General features: G+C 39.7%; 1 protein-coding gene across 3 annotated transcripts in view; it reads left to right on the top strand.

The window, feature by feature from the left end:
* Window positions 1-9,078, top strand: part of ARMC1 (armadillo repeat containing 1) — a 31,893-nt gene extending 22,815 nt beyond the window's left edge. For all 3 annotated transcript variants that reach the window (XM_025394676.1, XM_025394674.1, XM_025394675.1), the window contains 3 exons: window positions 5,983-6,099; window positions 6,184-6,258; window positions 6,936-9,078. In XM_025394676.1, the coding sequence (XP_025250461.1) occupies window positions 5,983-6,099; window positions 6,184-6,258; window positions 6,936-7,127 (384 nt within the window). In that variant the 3' untranslated portion in view covers window positions 7,128-9,078. The remainder of the gene's footprint in view (window positions 1-5,982; window positions 6,100-6,183; window positions 6,259-6,935) is intronic.
* The last annotated feature ends 12,842 nt before the right edge of the window (window positions 9,079-21,920 follow it).

The raw sequence follows: 21,920 nt of genomic DNA, 5'->3' as shown, positions 1-21,920 counted from the left end.
TCTCAGAAAAAAAAAAGAAACTAGAAAAAGAAGAGCAAATTAAAGCCACAACAAGCAGAAGAGAAGAAACAAGAAAGATCTGGGAAATGAAAAACAATAGAGAAAAACCAATGAAATCAAAAGCTGGTGTTTGACATGATTGTTAAAATTGGTAAGCCTCAAGTCGAACAGATCAAGAGTAAAAAAGTCATAAATTATCAATATCAGAAATGAGAGAAGATGCCACTATAGATCCTACAAACATCAAAAGGATAAGTAAGGGGCCGGGCACGGTGGCTCACGCCTCCGTAATGCCAGCACTTTGGGAGGCTGAGGCAGGCGGATCACTTGAGGTCAGGAGTTTGAGACCAGCCTGGCCAACATGGTGAAACCCCATCTCTACTAAAAATACAAAAATTAGCCAGGTATCATGGTGCAGGCCTGTAATCTCAGCTACATAGGAGGCTGAGGCAGGAGAATCGCTTGAACCCAGGAGGCAGTGGTTGCAGTGAGTGGAGGTCATGCCACTGCACTCCAACCTGGGTGACAGCAAGACTCCATGTCAAAAAAAAAAAAAAAAAAAAAAGAGTAAGTGAATATTTTAAATGCTTTTATGCCAATAAATTTCATAATGTAGATGAAACAGGTTTCATGAAAGACACAGATGACTGAAGCTCACTCAAGAAGAAACAGATGACCTGATTAATTGTATATCTACTAAAGAAATTGAATTTGTAGCTAAAAATCATGCCATAAATAAAACTTGAAGCCCGGATAGAAGCATGTTTTCTAGTGTCATTGGTTTTAAAAATTTTTTTTTTTTTTTTTTGAGACAGGGTTTTGCTCTTGTTGCCCAGGCTGGAGTGCAATGGCACAATCTCGGCTCGCTGCAACCTCCACCTCCTGGGTTCAAGCCTTTCTCCTGCCTCAGCCTCCCAGGTAGCTGGGATTACAGGTGCCCGCCACCACACCCAGCTAATTTTTTATTTAGTAGAGACGGGGTTTCGCCATGTTGGCCAGGTTGGTCTCGAACTCCTGACCTCAGGTAATCCATCTGCCTTGGTCTCCCAAAGTGCTTGGATTACAGGCATGATCCACTGCGGCCGGCCTTAAATTTTATTTTGTCAGCCTGGTGCAGTGGCTCAAACCTATAATCCCAGCACTTTGGGAGGCTGAAGCAGGTGGATCACAAGGTCAGGAGTTCAAGACCAGCCTGGCCAACATGGTGAAACCTCGTCTCTACTAAAGATACAAAAAATTAGTGGGGTGTGGTGGTGCATGCCTGTAATCCCAGCTACTCAGGAGGTTGAGGCAGGAGAATCCCTTGAACCTGGGAGGTAGAGGTTGCAGTGAGCTGAGATTGTGCCATTGTACTCCAGCCTGGGCAACAGGGCGAGATCCTGTCACACACACACAAAAATGTTTATTTTGTCTATATTTTTAGTTGTTTAGAGGCTAAATCTGGTCCCTGTTAATCCATCTGGACTGCGACTGGAAGTTCCCCTGAAGTTACCTTGCACAGAGATTATATAACTTTACGTATTTGGGGTAGCAGTTGGTAGATTACCACTTACCTCTTTAGCAATGCCAGGTAGGTTACATTAGATTATTCACAGCTTTTTTCTGTTTTTTTTTTTTTTTTTTTTGAGACAAGAGTCTCACTCTGTCCCCCACGCTGGAGTGCAGTGGCGTGATCTTGGCTCACTGCAACCTTTGCCTCCCAGGTTCAAATGATTCTCCTGCCTCAGTCTCCTGAGTAGCTGAGACTACAGGCGCCCGCCACCATGCCCATCTAATTTTTGTGTTTTTAGTAGAGACATGGTTTCACTATATTGGCCAGGCTGGTCTCGAACTCCTGACCATGTGATCCACCTGCCTTGGCCTCTCAAAGTGTTGGGATTGCAGGCGTGAGCCATTGTGCCTGGCCCACAGCTTTTTCTAGTTGTGTTTGAGGTGCTTAGGCTCAGGATTTGGGGTTTAGTAAATAAGCTTGAGAAGAAACCTTCCATATGCATATTATCAGAGCCAAATCAGTCCACAGCTATCTTACTGAAAGTGGGATCATGAGACAATTTCTAGAAAGCAAGTTCTAATAAAGATAAATTGATTCACTGGAAGATCTTAAAATATATAAAATATCTCCAATACCATGTATTTAATTTTAATGAATAAGAATAATACAGTTTCTTTTTAAAGCTAGCACAAATCAAATAATAAAACCCAGCAAAGCACACACAAAAATATAGGCTAGCCAGGTGTAGTGGCACTTGTCTGTAATCTCAGCTATATGGGAGGCTAAGGCAGGAAGATCGCTAGAGCCTAAGATTTCAAGACCAGCCTAGTCAACATAGTGAGAATCTGTCTCAAAAAAAAGAAACAGCAGAAACCAAACAAACAAACATATAGGCCAATGTATAGTAAAAATATGATTGTCAAAGTCTAAAATGAAATATTAGCAAGTTAACTCTAGTACTGTACTATCATGTTAACATGTTTTTGGTGACATAGCCTAGCACTAGTGATAAGTTTATTCCATCGATTCTCTCATTCAGTTCTGACAAGCAGCACAGAGAGATGTATATCTTTTTTCTTTCTTTATTTGTTTTTGAGACAGAGTCTCACTCTGTCGCCCAGGCTGGAGTTCAGTGTGACACAATCTTGGCTCACTGCAACCTCTGCCTCCGGGGTTCAAGCAATTCTCCTCCCTCAACCTCCCAAGTAGCTGGGATTAAAGATGCCCACCACCATGGCCCGCCAATTTTTTTGTATTTTTATAGAGGTTTCACTCTGTTGCCCAGTCTGGTTTTGAACGCCTGACCTCAAGTGATCTGCCTCCCTCGGCCTCCCAAAGTGCTAGGTTATAATAGAAGGGGAAGTTGAGTTTAGAATGGTCAAATAACTTAACTGTTTGCTCCACCTATGTAACTTTAGCTTAGTCAACATTTTTTGGACTACTAGGTAGTGTGACTTCAGAATTGAACTTTTTTTTTTTTTTTTTTTTCCAGACAGAGTTTTGCTCTTTTGCCCAGGCTGGAGTGAAGTGGCACGATCTCAGCTCACTGCAGCCTCCAGCCCCTGGGTTCAAGTGATTCTCGTGCCTCAGCCTCCCAAGTAGCTGGGGTTACAGGCACCCGCCACCACACCCGGCTAATTTTTTTTATATTTTTAGTAGAGACAGGGTTTTGCCTTGTTGGTCAGGCTGGTCTTGAACTCCTGACCTCAGGTGATCCACCTGCCTCGTCCTCGCGAAGTGCTAGGATTACAAGCGTGAGCCACTGCTCCTGGCCCAGAATTGAACTTTTAATCACAATATTATAATTTCCTAAAAACAATCTAGTTTTATCCTGGAGTTGTAAATATGATTTAACATAATGAAATACTTTAGTATAATATCAGTAAGTCAATAATTTGATAATTTGCTATTCATACTGCTGTAAATACAGAAAATCCAGGAGAATGATCTGAAATTTCTTAAAAATATTTTAAAAATCCAGTGACATTATTAAATATATGGAAATCAGTCACTTCTTAAAAGGAGAAAAGTAGTTTTACTCTCCCAAACAAAACAAACAGCTAGGAAGAGTGCAGGGGTATTTTTTGTTTTTTGTTTTTTGTTTTTTTAAACTTAATGATCAGTGTGATAGTAGCAAGGCTATTCTTAGTAAGAACATAAGAGACTCAATAAAAAAAATTAAATGTCCTCAGTGTTATAAGAAGACTGGAGTAAGTGGAATGAAATGCCTGTTTCTGAAAGTTTGTAAGGATGTCAGTTCTTCCTAAATTTGTAGACTTAAAATAATACCAATCAGTCTGATGATTTTGGAAGTTTATTTCCCAATCTAAAAGTTCACATGGTAGAATGTACTAATTTTTACAATAAAAGAGAGCACCTAATGTTAGGCATTATTTTAGATACCAGGGATACAGTGATGACCAAAGAGCAAAACTTTTTCCTCTCTTGGAGCTAGCATAGTTGGAGGAGGCAGACAATAAGCTTGCTAAAAAAGTGTGTTAATTTATGTTGAAATAAAGATAAATTAGACTTATGAATCTCGTTTCTCACTGTGGCATGTGGTTGGCATTTAGTACCAGACTCTACCTGTGGTAAATTAGGCAAGTTGTTTTTCTACTTTTCACGTTACTCACATTTGAAATAAGAGATCAGATTAATAATATCCTAACTTACATATATTGTGCGAGCTTTACTTCACTTTTAAGTTTACCTGATGTTGAATATGTGGACGAGATAAACATGGTGCTATTTGACACCAATCCTGTAAGAGGGCTTCACCAAATGCAGGCCCCTGCAGAGCAGGGTCCAGACACAGTGCTCTAGATGAGCCCACTGTGGGCCCGTGCTGTGCCACAGACTGTCGCGTCCCAGGCCTCCCTGAGTAGGGTTGAAATGCAGAAGTAGGGAGATGAGCAATGATGTGAGCAGTTGTTCTGAAGGATGTGGAAATAAGTTTGAAAACTGGATATAGTCTACAGACTTGGCACATGGGTCAATTGCAGATTGACCCCTCAGAGATATAAATGAAAACCTGTTCTCAATACAGAAATCAGAAAATGTAGAGTGTGTGATTTGGTGTATGTGGGCCAGAGGTGGAGGGAGCTATGAGGAGAAAATGCAGTTACTTTTTCCATTTTCTCTTTGGATCTTGTGTTGAGATGACCACTTGATGGTCAAGTGGATATGTCTGACAGACAAATGAAAATAAGAAAGTCATATTGGAGTTAGTAATGTTAGTGATGGCTAAAGTGATGAGAATAGTCTCCTGAGGGTTGAAGCAGAAAGAAAGTCAGTGTAGGCACTGGACTTTGGAGTTAAGGTGAGACAGAGCTGGAATAATCAGTGGGGAAGTGGAAGGCCAGGATAATGTAGTACCCTGCATTGAAGCATTGAAGGGTACATGTTATATTGTGTTTTGAAGAGTATTAGGAAAATGAGAACCACATAAGGTATGTCTAACCCTTGAGAATGCAATGGTAACCATAAGAATGCCATAAATGAATGATGCAGTGATATTTATAATACCAGGTGATTTAAGGAATAGGGACTTAAACAGTGAATGCTCACTAATTCTAACTTCAGTCTATTAGAATTTATCCCTGGAGATTTTTAGGCTAGAGTGTGGATCATAAACCTTTTCTTTTCTTTTCTTTTCTTTTTTTTTTTTTGAGATGGAGTTTCGCTCTGTCACCCAGGCCGGAGTGTAGTGGCACAATCTCAGCTCATTGCAACCTCTGCCTCCCGGGTTCAAGTGATTCTCCTGCCTCAGCCTCCCGAGCAGCTGGGACTACAGGCACACGTCACCATGCCCAGCTGATTTTTGTATTTTTAGTAGAGATGGGGTTTTACCATATTGGCCAGGCTGTTCTTTAACTCCTGACCTCGTGATCCACCCGCCTCAGCCTCCCAAAGTGCTAGGATTACAGGCGTGAGCCACTACGCCTGGCCAAACCTTTTCTTTATAGGACCAGAAAGTAAATATTTTTGGCTTTGTAGACCACGATGGGCTCTGTCATAACTACTAACGCTGTATTAGCATGAAACTAGCCTCAGATAATATGTAAACAAATGGGTGTGCTTGTGTTCCAATAAAACTTTATTTACAACAACAGCTGGTGGACTATGGTTTTCCCCACCCATGAGCTAGAAGAACCTCTGCTTTTCTGCTTTTTGGCATTTTTTTCCCCTGTATTGTGTTCTGCTTTATTTAAGATGTAAATTATCCTTGGCTAACTTCTTTCTGATTAAAAAAATTATTAAAACTGCATATTAGTATTGAAGCTTTAAAAATTTAGGAATTACTATTCTGTTGATCTTATAAAATTTAAAAAATTTGACTAAGCACTCCCCCACTCTTTGCCCTGAAATAAGATGGTAAAACTGAAATAGGTCATTTGCTGCCTTCCCCCCTCCAAAATATAACTTGGTTTTAGCTGATTTATTACCTTTTATTTACCTAGTTTCATAACAATTTGCTTTTACTTTTTCAGTCTCGGAGAAATCTATGTGAAGAGGCTTTGTTAAAAATTAAAGGTGTTATTAGCTTTACTTTTCAAATGGCTGTTCAAAGGTGTGTGGTGCGAATCCGTTCAGATTTGAAAGCTGAGGTAAGTATTTTAAAATGCTTAATATGTTTGAGATTATAGGTAAACAATTCAGTTTCAAAGTCGTTCCTTTTTATCTTGACTTAGGCTTTGGCATCAGCAATAGCATCAACCAAGGTTATGAAAGCTCAGCAAGTTGTGAAAAGTGAAAGTGGAGAAGAGGTAAAAGTTGTATTTAATTTTCTTTGTCTCTAACTCACTCTCAGTTATTTTTTATGGCTAGCAGATTGCCAGTATTTCTAAATTAATAGTGCCAAGTATGTAAGGATGTGCTGTTTCTTGGTTAACAGTTAACTATTTTAGAAATATAGAGAGATCTTTTGTGGATATCAGAGTCTGCTCTTGCCGATTTTTACCTGGAAATAAAGGATATGTGTCTTCCTTGCATTTATTTTTAAATACTTTCTTCATAACCTTAACTAATTTTGACAATCCAAAAAATAAAGGTGTATCCACCGAGCAAGTAAATAGGGTGAAAATCCTTGTATCTTGCTACTCTCTTCACTAGCTTTGTGATGGGGGAAACAAATATGCCTTGAGCTCATTTGGGTTCCCATCACATAGATGGGAGGTTCCATGGCTCTCCAGTGGCCTGCAGTGGCTAGACACTTGCTTTAGTGATTATTACACAGAGAAAGGTTGCTCATTTACTCCTAGAATTTCAGCAGATCAGCTTCTGAGTTCTTACTTGTACTCTGCTTACTCCTTTCTGTATTGACGCTGCTCAGCAATTGGGCCTACTGTCATGGAAGAGGAAAGTTTACCCTGAGAATAACCATGGTAATTAGAATAAGGGGTAAAGTTGATTTTGTAATAACTGTTAATATTTTCTGTATCAGATGTTGGTCCCATTCCAAGATACTCCTGTGGAAGTAGAACAGAACACAGAGCTACCTGACTACCTGCCTGAGGATGAGAGTCCCACAAAGGAACAGGACAAAGCGGTGTCCCGGGTTGGCTCACACCCAGAAGGTGGAGCTAGCTGGCTGAGCACAGCTGCAAACTTTTTATCCAGATCATTTTATTGGTGACTTCACTTTGGGGCTCAAGGACTGTGTGAACCAACAAGGGGCCAGTTTTCCATTGTTGTGGTGAACTGTCAAGTGCAATTTGCAATAAGTTATCATGAAAAGTTTTTAGATTACATGATTGCGTATGCTGCATTTTACATTTTATTGGACATTTTACCCCACTGAGTGGTAAAAAAGACAGAGGCTACGGATGGAGTTGCTTTGTTATGAAAGTATTTTGGTTTTGTTTTCTTTCATTTAATTGCCTCATATTTAAAAACCATGGGTCCACTGTTAAAACACACGTGTATGTGCAGCTTTACATTTTATTTTACATGAAGCACGTGATTAGGAAAACTCGTTTTCTCCTCAAGCCTCAGGACCTACCTGAAGAGAAGTTTTCTTGTAGCTCAAGTTGTGCATGAATTACTGAATATTTTACTGTGCTTTTCTTCATGAAGGATACATGCTTTATACTCTTCACTGAAAGCTGGAAACATTTCTTGTTACCCTCTTTTGTGCCTTTTTATTTTGCCAACCATGTTTATAGAAAGGACATTACTAATGACATTTTGCAAAGTAAAAACATTCATTTGAACATAGTCCCCTAGAAAAACAACTCTACAAAAATTTTGCAGCCTTATTCATTATAATTTTAATAAAATTAACACAAAATCAGTCAAGAAGAAGGAAACATGTATATTAGCGAAGTGTTTTTGGAGACTATTTGAATGTGACCAAATGTGGTTCTGGTTGACTTCTTTTCACTTTGGCTTATATCAGCTCTTGAGAGTTAAATCTGATCATGATATTGCAAACAACTGTAAATGGTCTCTAGGCCTTACTTTGTGATTATACGTTATCTCCTGCTAGAAAAAGATAATGTAGTAAAGAACTGACAAACTGAAAAAAAGAAAACAAAAATCAAATGCCTATAATACCCTAATGCCACTTTGGTATAGAGTCTAACTTTAAAACATGAATTGCTCGACAGAATTCTATTCAGTAGGTGTTTCTTTGTATTGCCTTTTGTGAATTTTTTATGAAAATGCTGCAGTTGTGTTGAATGAAAAAGACCCAAATTATAGCTTATGAAGAAATAAAGCCAGGATTGATTACTTAATCCTGTTTCTCATGTCCAGCCAGAAAAAAAGAACTTCAGTGAAGGTAAGATAAATAAATAATACACATATAATACTTTTTTTGGTAGTTAAGTGCTAATTACATATATGTAATACTTTATTAAATTTCTGAAATATTTGGTAACTAAAATTTTCTTTTTTGGAAATTAATAAATCTAGATACATATTAATGTTGATATGATTAAAAACAAGAAGAAACTGAAATTTCTTTTCATCAACATGTAGAGCTGCTATTTTACTATTTGGAGAATATGATGTGAAGATTGGACCCCAAAAGGTTTCCTTGTGTTTTCATTGTAAAATACCATCATCAGTGAGAGTCTTGAGGTCACTAACATTATCACCTTCTGGAGAGAGAGTTACTGGAGGCATTGAGGATATTTTTTTTTCATGTGTTTGGTTTCTCATTCAAGTGACACACACAAACTGAAAAAACAAAAAAAAAAAAACAAAAAAAAACAAAAAAAAACCCAACAACTTTCAGGGCACCTATTGCTCTAAATGCATAATATAACTTGCTGCCAGAACCAGATGTATTGAAAAAAGAAAATAAAACCACCTTCTTTCTATAGCCATTAAAGCAAAGTTTACTGTTCTAACAAATTTGTATTTTATTTTGCATTGCCACACATCTGCTTATTTAAAAACTACATCCCTTTGGTAGTAATGTTTCAGGACAAGTAGGTATTACTGCTTGATGTTTGTGTGTTCTAATTCTAAGAGTTCTTTATTCCAGATCATATAGAGCAGTTAAGGCAACTGTAACAGCATTTTTTGAAATACATTGTAAAATAATAAAAGGTAACATAATTAAAATTGAGTGGATATTATATACTTGTGGTATAAGTATTATTGATTATTTTTAAATTTTATTTTAAGTTCTGGGATACATATGCAGAATGTATCATAGGTATACATGTGCCATGGTGGTTTGCTGTACCTGTCAACCCGTCATGTATGTTTCAAGCCCCTCATACATTAGGTATATTTCCTAATGCTCTCCCTCCCCTTCCCCCCACCCCCCGACAGGCCCTGGTGTGTGATGTTTCCCTATGTTGATTTCTCTTAAGCCTGTGTGTACACACATTGCCTAGCACACTTTCCCAGTTCCCTGCAGTTGTGCCACTTGACTAATTCCCACGCATCCTCTATTTGTTTCCTTCCTGACACCACACCTGCCTCTCCCCAGATTGGATCACTGCTCCTGTGCATATACTCATTGTAGCATCTATCACATTATATCAAAATTGCATATTTACCAGTGTCTCTTCCCTACTAAGCTCTCTGAGAAGAGAATCTTTCTTTTTTAAGTTTTGCTTTGCATTGACACATAATATTTGTGCATATTTATGGGGTACAATAATGATGTGAGTCTTCACATTAACATTGTAGCTGTGCCTGACTTATAGTAAATGCTCAGATATTTTTTAGGGGAAATGAGCAAAGTTTTTTTAAAAATCAGTAAAACATAAACATACTTGTTGGGCAAAAGGAAAAATGTCATATGTATTTCTTCTGGGCATGCTTATTTCTGACATCAATATTTAACACATTTCAGCCAGGCACAGTGGCTCGTACCTGTAATCCCTGCATTTTGGGAGGCCAAGGTGGGGAGGATTGCTTGAGCTCAGGAGTTTGAGACCAGCCTGGGGAACATGGTGAAACCTTGACTGTACAAAAAAAAAAAAAAATTAGCTAGCTGTGGTGACAAGTACCTGTAGTCCCAGCTACTTGGGAGGCTGAGGTGGGAGGATTGATTGGGCCTAGAAGATTGAGGCTGCAGTGAGCCGTGATAATGCCAGCCTAGATGACACAGCGAGACCCTGTATCTCAAATAAAAAGCAAATGTCTTCATTTATTTTGTCATTTGGTTTTTATTTTAAAAAAATGGGAGGGGGCATAATATTTGCTGCATTGAATGGAGCTAGAATTATCCTGATTCTTACAGAATTTTTACAGGAGAAAATGATATACATAAAATAGTGGTTTTTATTTTCTGTTTTATAACTGATAAGCTGTGTGATCCTAGGCAATATTTTAACTTCTAAACTTTTTTCATTAGTAAAATGGAGATGATTCCTCTGCCTCATGGGGCCATTATTAGGATCCAGTGAGAGATGAGTGTTTTGAAAACTAAAAATTTACCGGTGTGCAATGGATTTATTGTTACTGGAAGTTTCTCAAGTGGTAACCCTTTTTTTTTTTTTTTTTTTTTTTTTAAAGACAGTCTTGTTCTGTTGCCCAGGCTAGAGTGCAGTGGTGTGATTTTGGCTCACTGCAACCTCCGCCTCCAGGGTTCAAGCGATTCTCATGTCTTAGCCTCCCCGGTAGCTGGGATTACAGGCACCTGCCACCAAGCCTGGCTAATTTTTGTATTTTTAGTAGAGACAGGGTTTCACCCTGTTGGCCAGGCTAGTCTTGAACTTCTGGCCTCAAGTGCTTTGCCCTCCTTGGCCTTCCAAAGTGCTGGGATTACAGATGTGCGCTACCTCGCCTGGCCTTCAAACACTATTCTAATCATGCTTTATCTGACTCCTCATCTTCCCGTCTTCACACATCCAATCAGAGAGTTTTTGTTTTTTGAAATTTTTATTTATTTTTATTTTTTTAAGGCTTAGTCATCTGCTCTTTGATTTTTATCTAAATTTTCTCCCTTGGATAATTCATTTATTGTCAGGATTTTAATTACCTTTTTGTAGATAATTGCTAAACCTCCACTGTACTGTCAACTTTGATTGCACTTTTTTTCCTTTGCAGTACCTATCAAATGTAAAGTCTGAATTTTAATTTTTGTTAGAACTCAGCTCATGGTAGGCATGCAATAAATTTTAACAAAAATGAATTCTGTGCCATGTACTATGCTAATGCTTTACAAATATTTATTCACTGAACCCTAAACCACTATGAGGTAGGTACTCTTAAATCACAGTTTTACAGATGGGGAAAAACGAGACAGATTAAGTAACTTATTGGTGCCAGGTTATGGACCTAGTAAGTGGGGAAGCCAGGACTCAAACCTGGGCATTTTGGCTCCTGAGTCTGTACTCCCCCAGAAGGCAGCCTGCATCTTGTGTTCCCCCGCTGTGCCTTTCCAGATTTACCACCACCCTTCTAGTCCAGACCCTTTGGCTTGTATCTGGTCTGGGGACTTAATTCAGGTACCTGTTAGCAGTCAGAAACTCAGTGTCTGGAGACCAGAAAAGTTAAGTATATAAAAGCAATAAGCCTAGTCAGGCGACAGCACAGGAAAACAGCACCTGTCTAAAGGAAACCACATTATCCTCATATGGGTGGCTGGCTTTGAGAATGCACAGCTTTTGGACTTTATGGCTCTTCCAGACCTATCAAACACTACTAGAGCCGTATAAGATATGCCTGTTGGCCAGAAATAGGCTACTCTTCCTCCTAGAATGGCCCATTCTGTTATATCAGTTTCATCTTAATAGTATTTTCATCATTTTCAGCTCTAATGTCAACAAAAGCCTATGGACTGAAGTTTAGACTGCTTTGTGCAGCATCAAAAATGCCCTGAGAGTTTAGTCGCCAGCCTAGCCTTTCACAGTTTTGCTAGGATTAGTTCAGACTATGGAAGGCACAGTTGTATATCTCATTGTTAGAATAACAGTCTGCTTTATTTAGCCTTGCCTATTATAGCATAAATATTCCATATTCATCCTACCCTCTAGATCTTTTTTGTAATCTTTTCGGGAATTTCCTCCTTTATACTCTTCTTTAAAATATTTTGTTATGAAAATAAGCTCAATATATTACAGAAATGCATAAGAAAGCACAAACCACCTGTCATGTCACAACATAGATAGTCTAGGTAACTGAACATCTTGTTTCATTTTATTTTCATTTATCTGTTTACAATTTTTTTTACATTGGCAACGTTTTCAAAATAGGCATCCAGAACTGGGTGTGGTGACAGGTACCTGGAGTCCTAGCTACTCAGAAGGCTGAGGCAGAAGGATTGCTTGAGTACAGGAGTTCAAGTTCAGCCTGGGCAACATGGCAAGACTCCATCTTGTAAAAATAGGCATCCAGGGTCGGGCGTGGTGGCTCACACCTGTAATTCCAGCAGTTTGGGAGACTGAAGTGGGCAGATCATCTGAGGTCAGGAGTTCGAGACCAGCCTGACCAACGTGGTAAAACTCCATCTCTGCTACAAAATTAGCCAGGCGTGGTGGCACATGCCTGTAATCCCAGCTATTGGGAGGCTGAGGCAGGAGAATTGCTTGAACCCAGGGGGGTGGAGGTTGCAGTGAGCCGAGATTGCGCCATTGCATTCCAGCCTGGGCAAGAGTGAAACTCCGTCTCAAAAAAAAAGGCATCCAACGGAAAGTCCTGCTTGTCTTCTTTTGAACCTTAGTTATTGGTTCCTCTAACCAGGGACAGCCATTTTTACTAATTTTTTATGCCCATCAGAGAGATTCTACAAATTTACTAACTTTTTCATATTTTTCCCCATGCAAATGGTAGTGTGATATCCTGCACCTACTTTTTTCCCTTAAAGTGTATCTTAGAAGTTACTGTATATTCATGTATAAAGCAGCTCCCTTCTTTTACAGCTTCAAAGTATTATACTGTATTAATGTTCCATGATTTATTTAGTGCTTTGTAATCTTTTACTCTTAAAAAAATAGTGCTGTATAAGTATAGCTGTAGGAATGATTCCTTGATGTGGAAATGGGCCAAAGGCTAGGTTTTTAATTTTGATAGTTCTTGCCTCCTTAGAGAGTATTCCAGCAAGGTGTGAGAGTGGTTCCCCTCAACTTCTCACTGTGTTATCCCATGTTGGCCAGGCTGGTCTCAAATTCTTGACCTCAGGTGATCCACCCGCCTCAGACTCCCAAAGTGCTGGGATTATAGGCGGGAGCCACTGTGCCCAGCCTTAATAACTTTTAACACTACTTGAGCACTTACTATATCCCACACTATCTATTGGACCTTTACTTGTGTTATTTCCTTTAATTATTACAGTGGTCCAGTGAGCTGGGCTTTTTCTTACCCATTTTACACAGGAAACTAAAGCTTAGAAATAAGGTAACTGGTCATATCACCCTGAACGTGCCTGATCTTGTCTGAAATAAAGTAACTGGTCTTAAGTACACTTAAAAACTAATCAGTGGCAGGGCTGGTATTTAAATCTCAGAGGTCCTTCTTAGTGACCTTTTAGTCTATTGCCCAAATAATTGCTGTGAATGAGACTGAGCCCAGGTTGAGAAGCATGATTTAGTTCTTGCACATTTAAGATTTTTATTGTTTTTTTTTTTCTTTTTGTATTCTTTTCAACATTTTCAGCATTTTTCAACATTAGCCATTTGATTTTTTCTACTCTTCTGCTTATAAGCATTTATGGCTTACTGTGTCAAGTCTAAATTCTTATGTTTTCAGGAATCACCATAACCTGCTCTCCTTTCCTGTGAATTGACCTGACACTCTTATTTTTACTTAAGTTGACATCTTTAAACTTCAGTAAAACTTGCATTGTGTGCTTGGGAGTCCACTCATTCTCTTCTCCTCAACTTAAAAAATTCTATCTGTTCTTCAAGAACTGGCTATTCCATGAAGCTGTCCACGTTTGTTTTGGTTCTTGCTGATTTATTTCCCAGTTGTTCAAACTTTTTCAGCACTTAAACAGTCTGCTGTATATTTAGCCACTGATTTTGTGTCATTTGTATCTTCATTCCTTAATGGGTTCATTATGTAGATTATGACAGCAGAGATCTCTTTCAAACCTTGTGCTTCCCCTTTTGCACTGCCCCCTTCCTTATCAAGCCAAATTGAAGCCTAACCCCAAGCCTCCTCTTTACTGGTGGCTTCAGGACCAGCCTGTATCCTGAGGTTCTTTCTGGCCCTTACTGACTCTGAAGTCCTTTTCTAACCAATTCTCCTCTGGTAAGAAGTTTAATAAGTTGTGTAAGTACTATTTTTCTCATGTTTAATTATTTCAGGTGGAAGATAGTACATTAGGACACATTAACACTAATACTCTGTGTGTGATCTGTAGCAAATAGAAATATTCCAATTATGCAGAAGGAACAAAATTGGGCAATGGAAAATGCACTTTCAGGGGAAAAGTATTTATGTGATTGGTTGAAAAGGAAAAATTTTACTTTAGAAATGAATTAGAAAACTGAATGGTAAGAAAGTGGCATAGAATGAATTGAAGATGATAGTAGGGAATAAAAGAAGATGGAAAAAGAAATACATGGAAAATCAACTTTACCTACCTTAAAACAGAGTTAAAGCAAATGTGGATGACACCATAAAGCAGACTGAGAAAGAGCTGAGTCAGAAGCCAGACTCAGTTTTAGGAAATAAACTTCAAGGGAAAAATGAGTCATCACCTGTCAGTGCAGAAGCTCAGAGAAAAAGTACACTGCTTTAAGATAACTTGTATGTAAAATAAAGATGTATGCAGTAAAACTTTTGCTTATATGGGTGTTTACGCTTTTAGTTTTGATTTTACTACTTTTTTTTTTTTTTTTTTTTTTTTTTTTTTGAGATAGACTCTCACCTTGTGTCCATCCTGGAGTGCAATAGCGCGATCTCAGCTCACTGTAACCTCCGCCTCCTAGGTTCAAGTGATTCTCCTGTCTCAGCCTCCCGAGTATTTCGGATTGCAGGTGCACGCCACCATGCCCAGCTAATTATTTGTCTCTTTAGTGGAGATGGGGTTTCACCATGTTGGCCAGGTTGGTCTCTAACTCCTGACCTCGTGATCCACTCACCTTGGCCTCTGAAAGTGCTGGGATTACAGGTGTGAGCCACTGCCTGGCCTGATCTTTTACTTAACTTTTTTTTTTTTTTTAAGATAGAGTTTTGCTCTTGTTGGTCAGGCTGGAGTGCAATGGCACGATCTCGGATCACTGCAACCTCCACCTCCCAGGTTCAAGCGATTCCCCTGCCTCAGTCCTCCTGAGTAGCTGGAATTACAGGCGCCCGCCACCACGTCCAGCTAATTTTTATATTTTTAGTAGAGACAGGGTTTCGCCATGTTGGCCAGGCTAGTCTCGAACTCCTGACCTCAGGTGATCCATCCGCCTCAGCCTCCCAAAGTGCTGGGATTACAGGCATGAGCCACTGCTCCCCAGCCCTTTTATTTGACTTTTTTTTTTTTTTTTTTTTTGAGAGGGGGGCTCGCACTGTCGCCCAGGCTGGAGTGCAGTGGCCGGATCTCAGCTCACTGCAAGCTCCGCCTCCCAGGTTTACACCATTCTCCTGCCTCAGCCTCCCTATAGCTGGGACTACAGGCGCCCGCCACCTCGCCCGGCTATTTTTTTTGTATTTTTTAGTAGAGACGGGGTTTCACTGTGTTAGCCAGGATGGTCTCGATCTCCTGACCTCGTGATCCGCCCGTCTCGGCCTCCCAAAGTGCTGGGATTACAGGCTTGAGCCACCGCGCCCGGCCTTATTTGACTTTTAATGGAAGTAGTATATATAGTAAAACTCGTGGAGATGGAAATCTACAGGAATTTTCCTCCTGTGATTGAATAGTAAATAACAAGTATAGGCAACTGTAAGTTAATGAGTTAAAGAAAAATTGAGATCCTGATCAATTAGTTACAGTCTAAGATGGGAAAGAAAATCAATATTTTTCCTTCACTATAAAGTTTCCTAATGTTATAATAAAACAGGCCAAGGGCTGGGCGCAGTGGCTCACGCCTGTAATCCCAGCACTTTGGGAGGCCGAGGCAAGTGGATCACTTAAGGTCAATAATTCGAGACCAGCCTGGCCAACATGGTGAAACCCTGTCTCTACTAAAAATACAAAAATTAGCTGGGCGTGGTGGCAGATGCCTATAATCCCAGCTACTTGGGAGGCTGAGGCAGGAGAATCGATTGAACCCGGGAGATGGAGGTTACAACGAGCCGAGATTTTGCCACTGCAGTCCAGCCTGGGTGACAAGATTGACACTCCGTTTCAAAAAAAAAAAAAATAGGCCAAGCGATGTCTTATCACCTCCACCAAAGTTTTATTAGAAACAAAAAATGAAGGTACTTTTTTACGCTATATGGTATGGCCTTTCTGGTTGGTGAAATTCAGGGAAGACACAGAGAAAGAGAAATGCCAACAATTCCCGACTCATGCTAAAGGGAGTCACAGGCTTCTACCTGAGTATAGCACTTAAAGGGTACTTTTTTTTTCAGTTATGTCATTAAAGTCGGTTGCCAAATATTTGAAAACCTACATTGTTCCATTCATGGTGCTACTTGGTGGAATTATAGACAGGATCTTCACAGGATTCATAGTCTTATGGGAAGGAAGGTCATAGGACAGATAACCACAAATGTGTTGTATCAGGAAGTTGAACAGTAGGTTTGGAAGACCTAGTGTTTGTGGGGTTGGGCAGTGGGAAAGTCAGGGTAGGCTTTCTGGATAAATTGTGGTTTAAGCCAGAACTTGAAAGATGAGCAGGAGTTAGTTGGCCAAGGGGGACAGGGAGAGCATTCCAGCCAAAGGGACCCCCATTGTGACAGCTTCGAGTGAGGCTGCTGGGTCAAATCTAAGATTATATTGAAATGTTGGTGGAGACCAGATTGAACAAGATTTTGCAGGCTCTTCGAGTCCCTGAATATTATAGTATTTCTTCTCCTAATGTCAGTAGTTCAACTGGTATTAAATCTTTGTATGTTAAACTAATAATAGCTACCATTTATTATGCTTTGTAGTTGCTAAGTGGTTTTGTCTAGTATTTGATCTTAACAATCCTATGAGCTCTGTTTGAAAAAAAAGTGGACTTCACATATGGGAAACATGGAGCATGGTTCAGTACTTGCCTAAGATGAGACTAGTCAGGTTACAGTGTGGAGAGTGGATTGGAGAGGAGAAAAGTGGATATGAGGCTACAAAGTTACAAGGCTTTTACTAACACATACAGTACAGGGGCAATGCTGGATGGTAAGTAGCAGTGAACATGGAGAGAGGTGACATGTTTGGGAGATTATACTTTAAGGCTGTATCGCAGAAGAATGTGATGATTTGTTGTGAGGGAAGACTCCCAGGATTCTTAGTAGCTGCGCTGATGGTCTTGTTGCGCACTGAGCAAGGAGACACTGTTAGGATAGGATTGTGGGCAAGGATACCAATAGGGGGTCCAGGGATGCATGTGTTAAGATGGGGGAGAAACAAGTATTTAAATGCTGGTGGGATGGATTCAGGAGACAGATCAGATATAGAAGATAATATTTGGCTGGGCGCGGTGGCTCACACCTGTAATCCCAGCGCTTTTGGAGGCCGAGGTGGGTGGATCACATGAGGTCAGGAGTTCGAGACCAGCCTGACCAACATGGCGAAACCCCATCTCTACTTAAAATACAAAATTAGCTGGGTGTGGTGGCACATGCCTGTAATCCCAGCTACTCCGAAGGCTGAGGCAGGAGAATCACTTGAACCCGGGAGGCAGAAGTTGCAGTGAGCCAACATCACACCATTGCACTGCAGCTTGGGGAACAGGAGCAAAACTCAGTCTCAAAAACAAACAAAAACAATAAAAAAATTAAGCACAGTGAGAATGTGCTCAGTCTTAATAATTTAGTCACTAATATTTTTTATATTAGCATGAATGAGGTGATTTCCATGATAGAGCTTCAGATTTCTAGATTGTCATCTGCTTAACCTTTTTTTTTGAGACAGAGTCTCATTCTGTCACCCAGGCTGGAGTGCAATGGTGCGATCTCAGCTCACTGCAATCTCCGCCTTCCAGGTTCAAGTGGTTCTCTTGCCTCAGCCTCGCGAGTAGCTGGGATTACAGGTGTGTGCCACCATGCCCAGCTAATTTTATTTTTTATTTTTTAAATTTTTGAGACGGGGTCTTGGTCTGCCACCAGGCTGGAGTGCAGGTAGTGCGATCTCGGCTCACTAACCTCTGCCTCCTGGGTTCAAGCAATTTTCTCACCTTAACCTCCTCAGTAGCTGGGATTACAGGTGCACGCCACCACACCTAGCTAATTTTTGTATTTTTAGTAGAGATGGATTTTCACCATGTTGACCAGGCTGACTTCAAACTCCTGACCTCAAGTGATCCACCCACCTCGGTCTCCCAAAGTGCTGGGATTACAGGCTTGAGCCACAGTGCCCGGCCTTTCTCTTATCTTTTCATTTAATCCTTTCATCTAGTTCAGTGGGTCTCAGCCCTTCTGATACATTAGAATTTCCTAAATGCTTTGTGTGTGTGTGTGCGTGTGTGTGGCTTTTTTTTTTTTTTTTTTTTTGAGATGGGGTCTGTCTCTGTCGCCTAGGCTAGAGTGCAGTGGCACAACCATGGCTTACTGCAGCCCCTACCTCCCGGGCTCAAGCAATCCTCTTGCTTCAGCCTCCTGAGTGGCTGGAACTACAGGTGCAAATGGCCATGCCTGGCTAATTTTTGTATTTTTTATGTAGATAGGATCTCACTACATTGCCCAGGCTGGTCTTGAACTCCTGGGCTCAAGCAATCCTCCTGCCTTGGACTCCAGCAGTGTTGGGATTACAAGCATGAGCCAACACACCTGGCCAGCATATTTTTAATAAACAGCACTCTGTGTTCCCACTGCAGAGGACTGAACCAGAGTTTCTAAGGATGGGGCAAGGGCTTGGGTATTTTGTAACCATGTTGTGCTTATGCTTATACGCAGTCCAGGTTGAAAAGCACGACGTAGTTCTTGCACATCAAATATTTTTATTTTGATTTTTTCTTTTTGTATTCTTTTCAACATTGTGTTAACATACAGTGCACATCTAAGATTTAAAGATCTTCTGAGACGTGCTACCTTAAACTTTTGCTCCATTTAGTAAAGCACCTTCTTCCAGCCAGCTGGTTTTAGAAACTACACAAATCATGAATTAGAACAAAAACTTGTATACAAAACCTTTGATTGTTAGTTGGATATCTTTGCTATTTCATTATTTACTAGGCTTTGTATGGCTTTTAGTATGCTCATTTTACCCTTGTGCTTGTGTCTGATCAGCTATTTGATGACAGATATTCTTCCTAGATTTGAAATTTCTTTCAATCTTTCTTATTTTTTAAGTCTAGTTAAGTGAAGCAGTGGGAGTGCAGAAGGAACAAAGAAATCCGTAACTGGTTGTGAGGTGTAAACATCACTGCACTCGGACCATAGATTTGAAGTTTCTTAACCTTGAAACTCTATTTTAGGTCCAACTAGTATTATTTTAAAATAGGTGGTTTAGCAATACATATATCCAAAAATGTTTAGATTCTCCAGATATCTAGAATCTAAACCATCATCAGAGTAAAAAGGCAAGAATATACTTCAAAGTTTTCTCAAGACAATCCTGGCCAGAATGCTTGAGTAGTCAAATACTTAACAAAATGAATATAAAAAATTTAGCACTAGCAACTAATCAAAAGGCATGAACATAAATGTTTTAGTATGAAGAAGCCATTGATAGTCGTAATAACTTTGCATTGCTACTTGGTATCTTATAAATTACAACTTACGCAAACAAAATTATGTTGGTCTATAAATATCGGTTAAATGTACATGCTTCCTGTACATCTATAAATTCTCCAAATGAAAAATACTAATCTGAAATGCTAAAAGCAAAAATGTTATCAGTAGAAAAGCAGCTATTTTATGACTTTTTAAAGCAAGTTATGTCTGTTATTTTTCACCTGTTTCAAAGGAATGCATAAGATGCTTTTATAAGTGTTTTTGTTTATGTATAACATACTTAGCACTTACTACAGATGAATGCTGTTGACTACTTAATTTCAAATGCCTACATTTTCAAAACAATGAAGACATATTACTGACCATAAAATGGAAATAGCAACCATTCAAAATAGTTGAACATTTATTGTGTCATTTACTCTACAGAGGCAATCTCATTATTAAAGAAATTATAGCCAGTTTATGTGCATATGTAGGTGCAAGTATGTATAATGTACATTTTAATTTGTAACTATCAAATACATAAGTGTAATGAATATTGGTTTATTTTCAATACAAACTTATATAAAACAAAGATGCCTGTGTACTCTATAATGAATAGTTTCTGTTTCACCTAAAGATTTGAAAGTTGTTTATAAAATTTTACCTCTTTTTGTTTTAAGATGTTGTCTGACTCTGTTGCCCAGGCTGGAATGCAGTGGTACCATTTTGGCTCATTGCAACCTGTGCCTCCTGGGCTCAAGCGAACCTCCTCCCTCAGCCTCCCAAGTAGCTGGCTAATTTTTGTATTTTTTGTAGTTACGGGGTTTCACCATGTTGCTCAATCTGATCTCAAACTCCTGGGCTCAAGCGATCTGCCCACCTTGGCCTCCCAAAGTGCTGGGATTACAGGCATGAGCCACTGCCCCTGGCCCTGACATATCTTAAAAATAAATATTTTTGCTTATAAATTTGCCTTGGCTTTTATTTGTAATCTGAGCATGTCAGTGACGGAATTTGGCACCAGGAATGGGATATAATAAACTATTTTAAGATCTTTGTTACTAGTTTATGATTATAGTGTAGTCCCATCTGAGGCATATTCAAGGTTTTGGAATCCAACTATATGTGCTAGGGCAGAGAGAAAGGTTGAGACTTTAAGTTGTGCAGTCACTTCTGCCTGCCTATCTCTCTGAAGAGTATTCCCCAGCGTAAATGTTAAAAGGGAGACATTAATCTGCTGTTCCCTCAAATGGTCATAGATTCTTTGTGGCTTGCAGCATGAGCTTCTCACTGTGCAGAGTGTGATTCTAGTGTTTAAAGATAAGTATTTTTTATACAAGATGGCCTCAAAAGCAAGCCAACTACTTCATCTGGTGCTCACCCAAAGAATGAGCCATCTGTTTGAACACTGAAAGAAAAACTGGCTGTGTTGGACATATTGAGAATCTGCCTCCAACATAGTCTGTAAATGTTGTATACTGTATTTTAAAGGTGACTTAGATTTTCAAGCATAATTTGGACTCCATGAGATTTTTTTTTCTTGTGTGTACAACTCTATGAGATGCAACCACTATAATAAATGCTGCATCCTTCCAATTTTCCTTTGTTACCAGTTAACATAGACAATCACAAAAGCTCTTTATCTTCCAAGGTGTATGGAAACCTCTTTAAAAAACCTTTTCATGGGCTGGGCGCAGTCACTCATGCCTGTAATCACAGCACTTTGGGAGGCCAAGGCAGGTGGATCATGAGGTCAGGAGTTCGAGACCAGCCTGGACAATATGGTGACACCCCATCTCTACCAAAAATACAAAAATTAGCTGGGCGTGGTGGCAGGCACCTGTAATCCCAGCAACTTGGGAGGCTGAGGCAGGAGAATCGCTTGAACCCGGGAGGCGGAGGTTGCAGTGAGCCGAGATCATGCCACTGCACTCCAGCCTGGGTGACAGAACGGGACTCCATCTCAAAAAAAAAAATTCATTAAGAGAATTAAATGATCTGAATATAAAGTAGGGCTTTGTGCAAGCATTTAAAAAATTACATGTAACTATAAATGACTCATACAAAGTCATTTATAAAATTAACAAAATAAGCCCTAGTCATGGCGGCAGCCTTATAGAGCTATCATCTGTAACTGCCCATTCCAGGAGGCTATGTTGGCAGGACTGGCTGTGGACTAGACGATGATGCTCTGGAGCAGGGATCAGCACACTTTTTCTGTAAAGGATCAAAAAGGCTTTGCAGGCCGTAAAGTTTATTGCAGCTACTCAGTTCTATAGTTGTACTG

Source organism: Theropithecus gelada, chromosome 8, assembly GCF_003255815.1.
Source record: "Theropithecus gelada isolate Dixy chromosome 8, Tgel_1.0, whole genome shotgun sequence".
NCBI lineage: Eukaryota > Metazoa > Chordata > Mammalia > Primates > Cercopithecidae > Theropithecus > Theropithecus gelada.
This window is presented reverse-complemented; position numbering and strand designations above follow the sequence as displayed.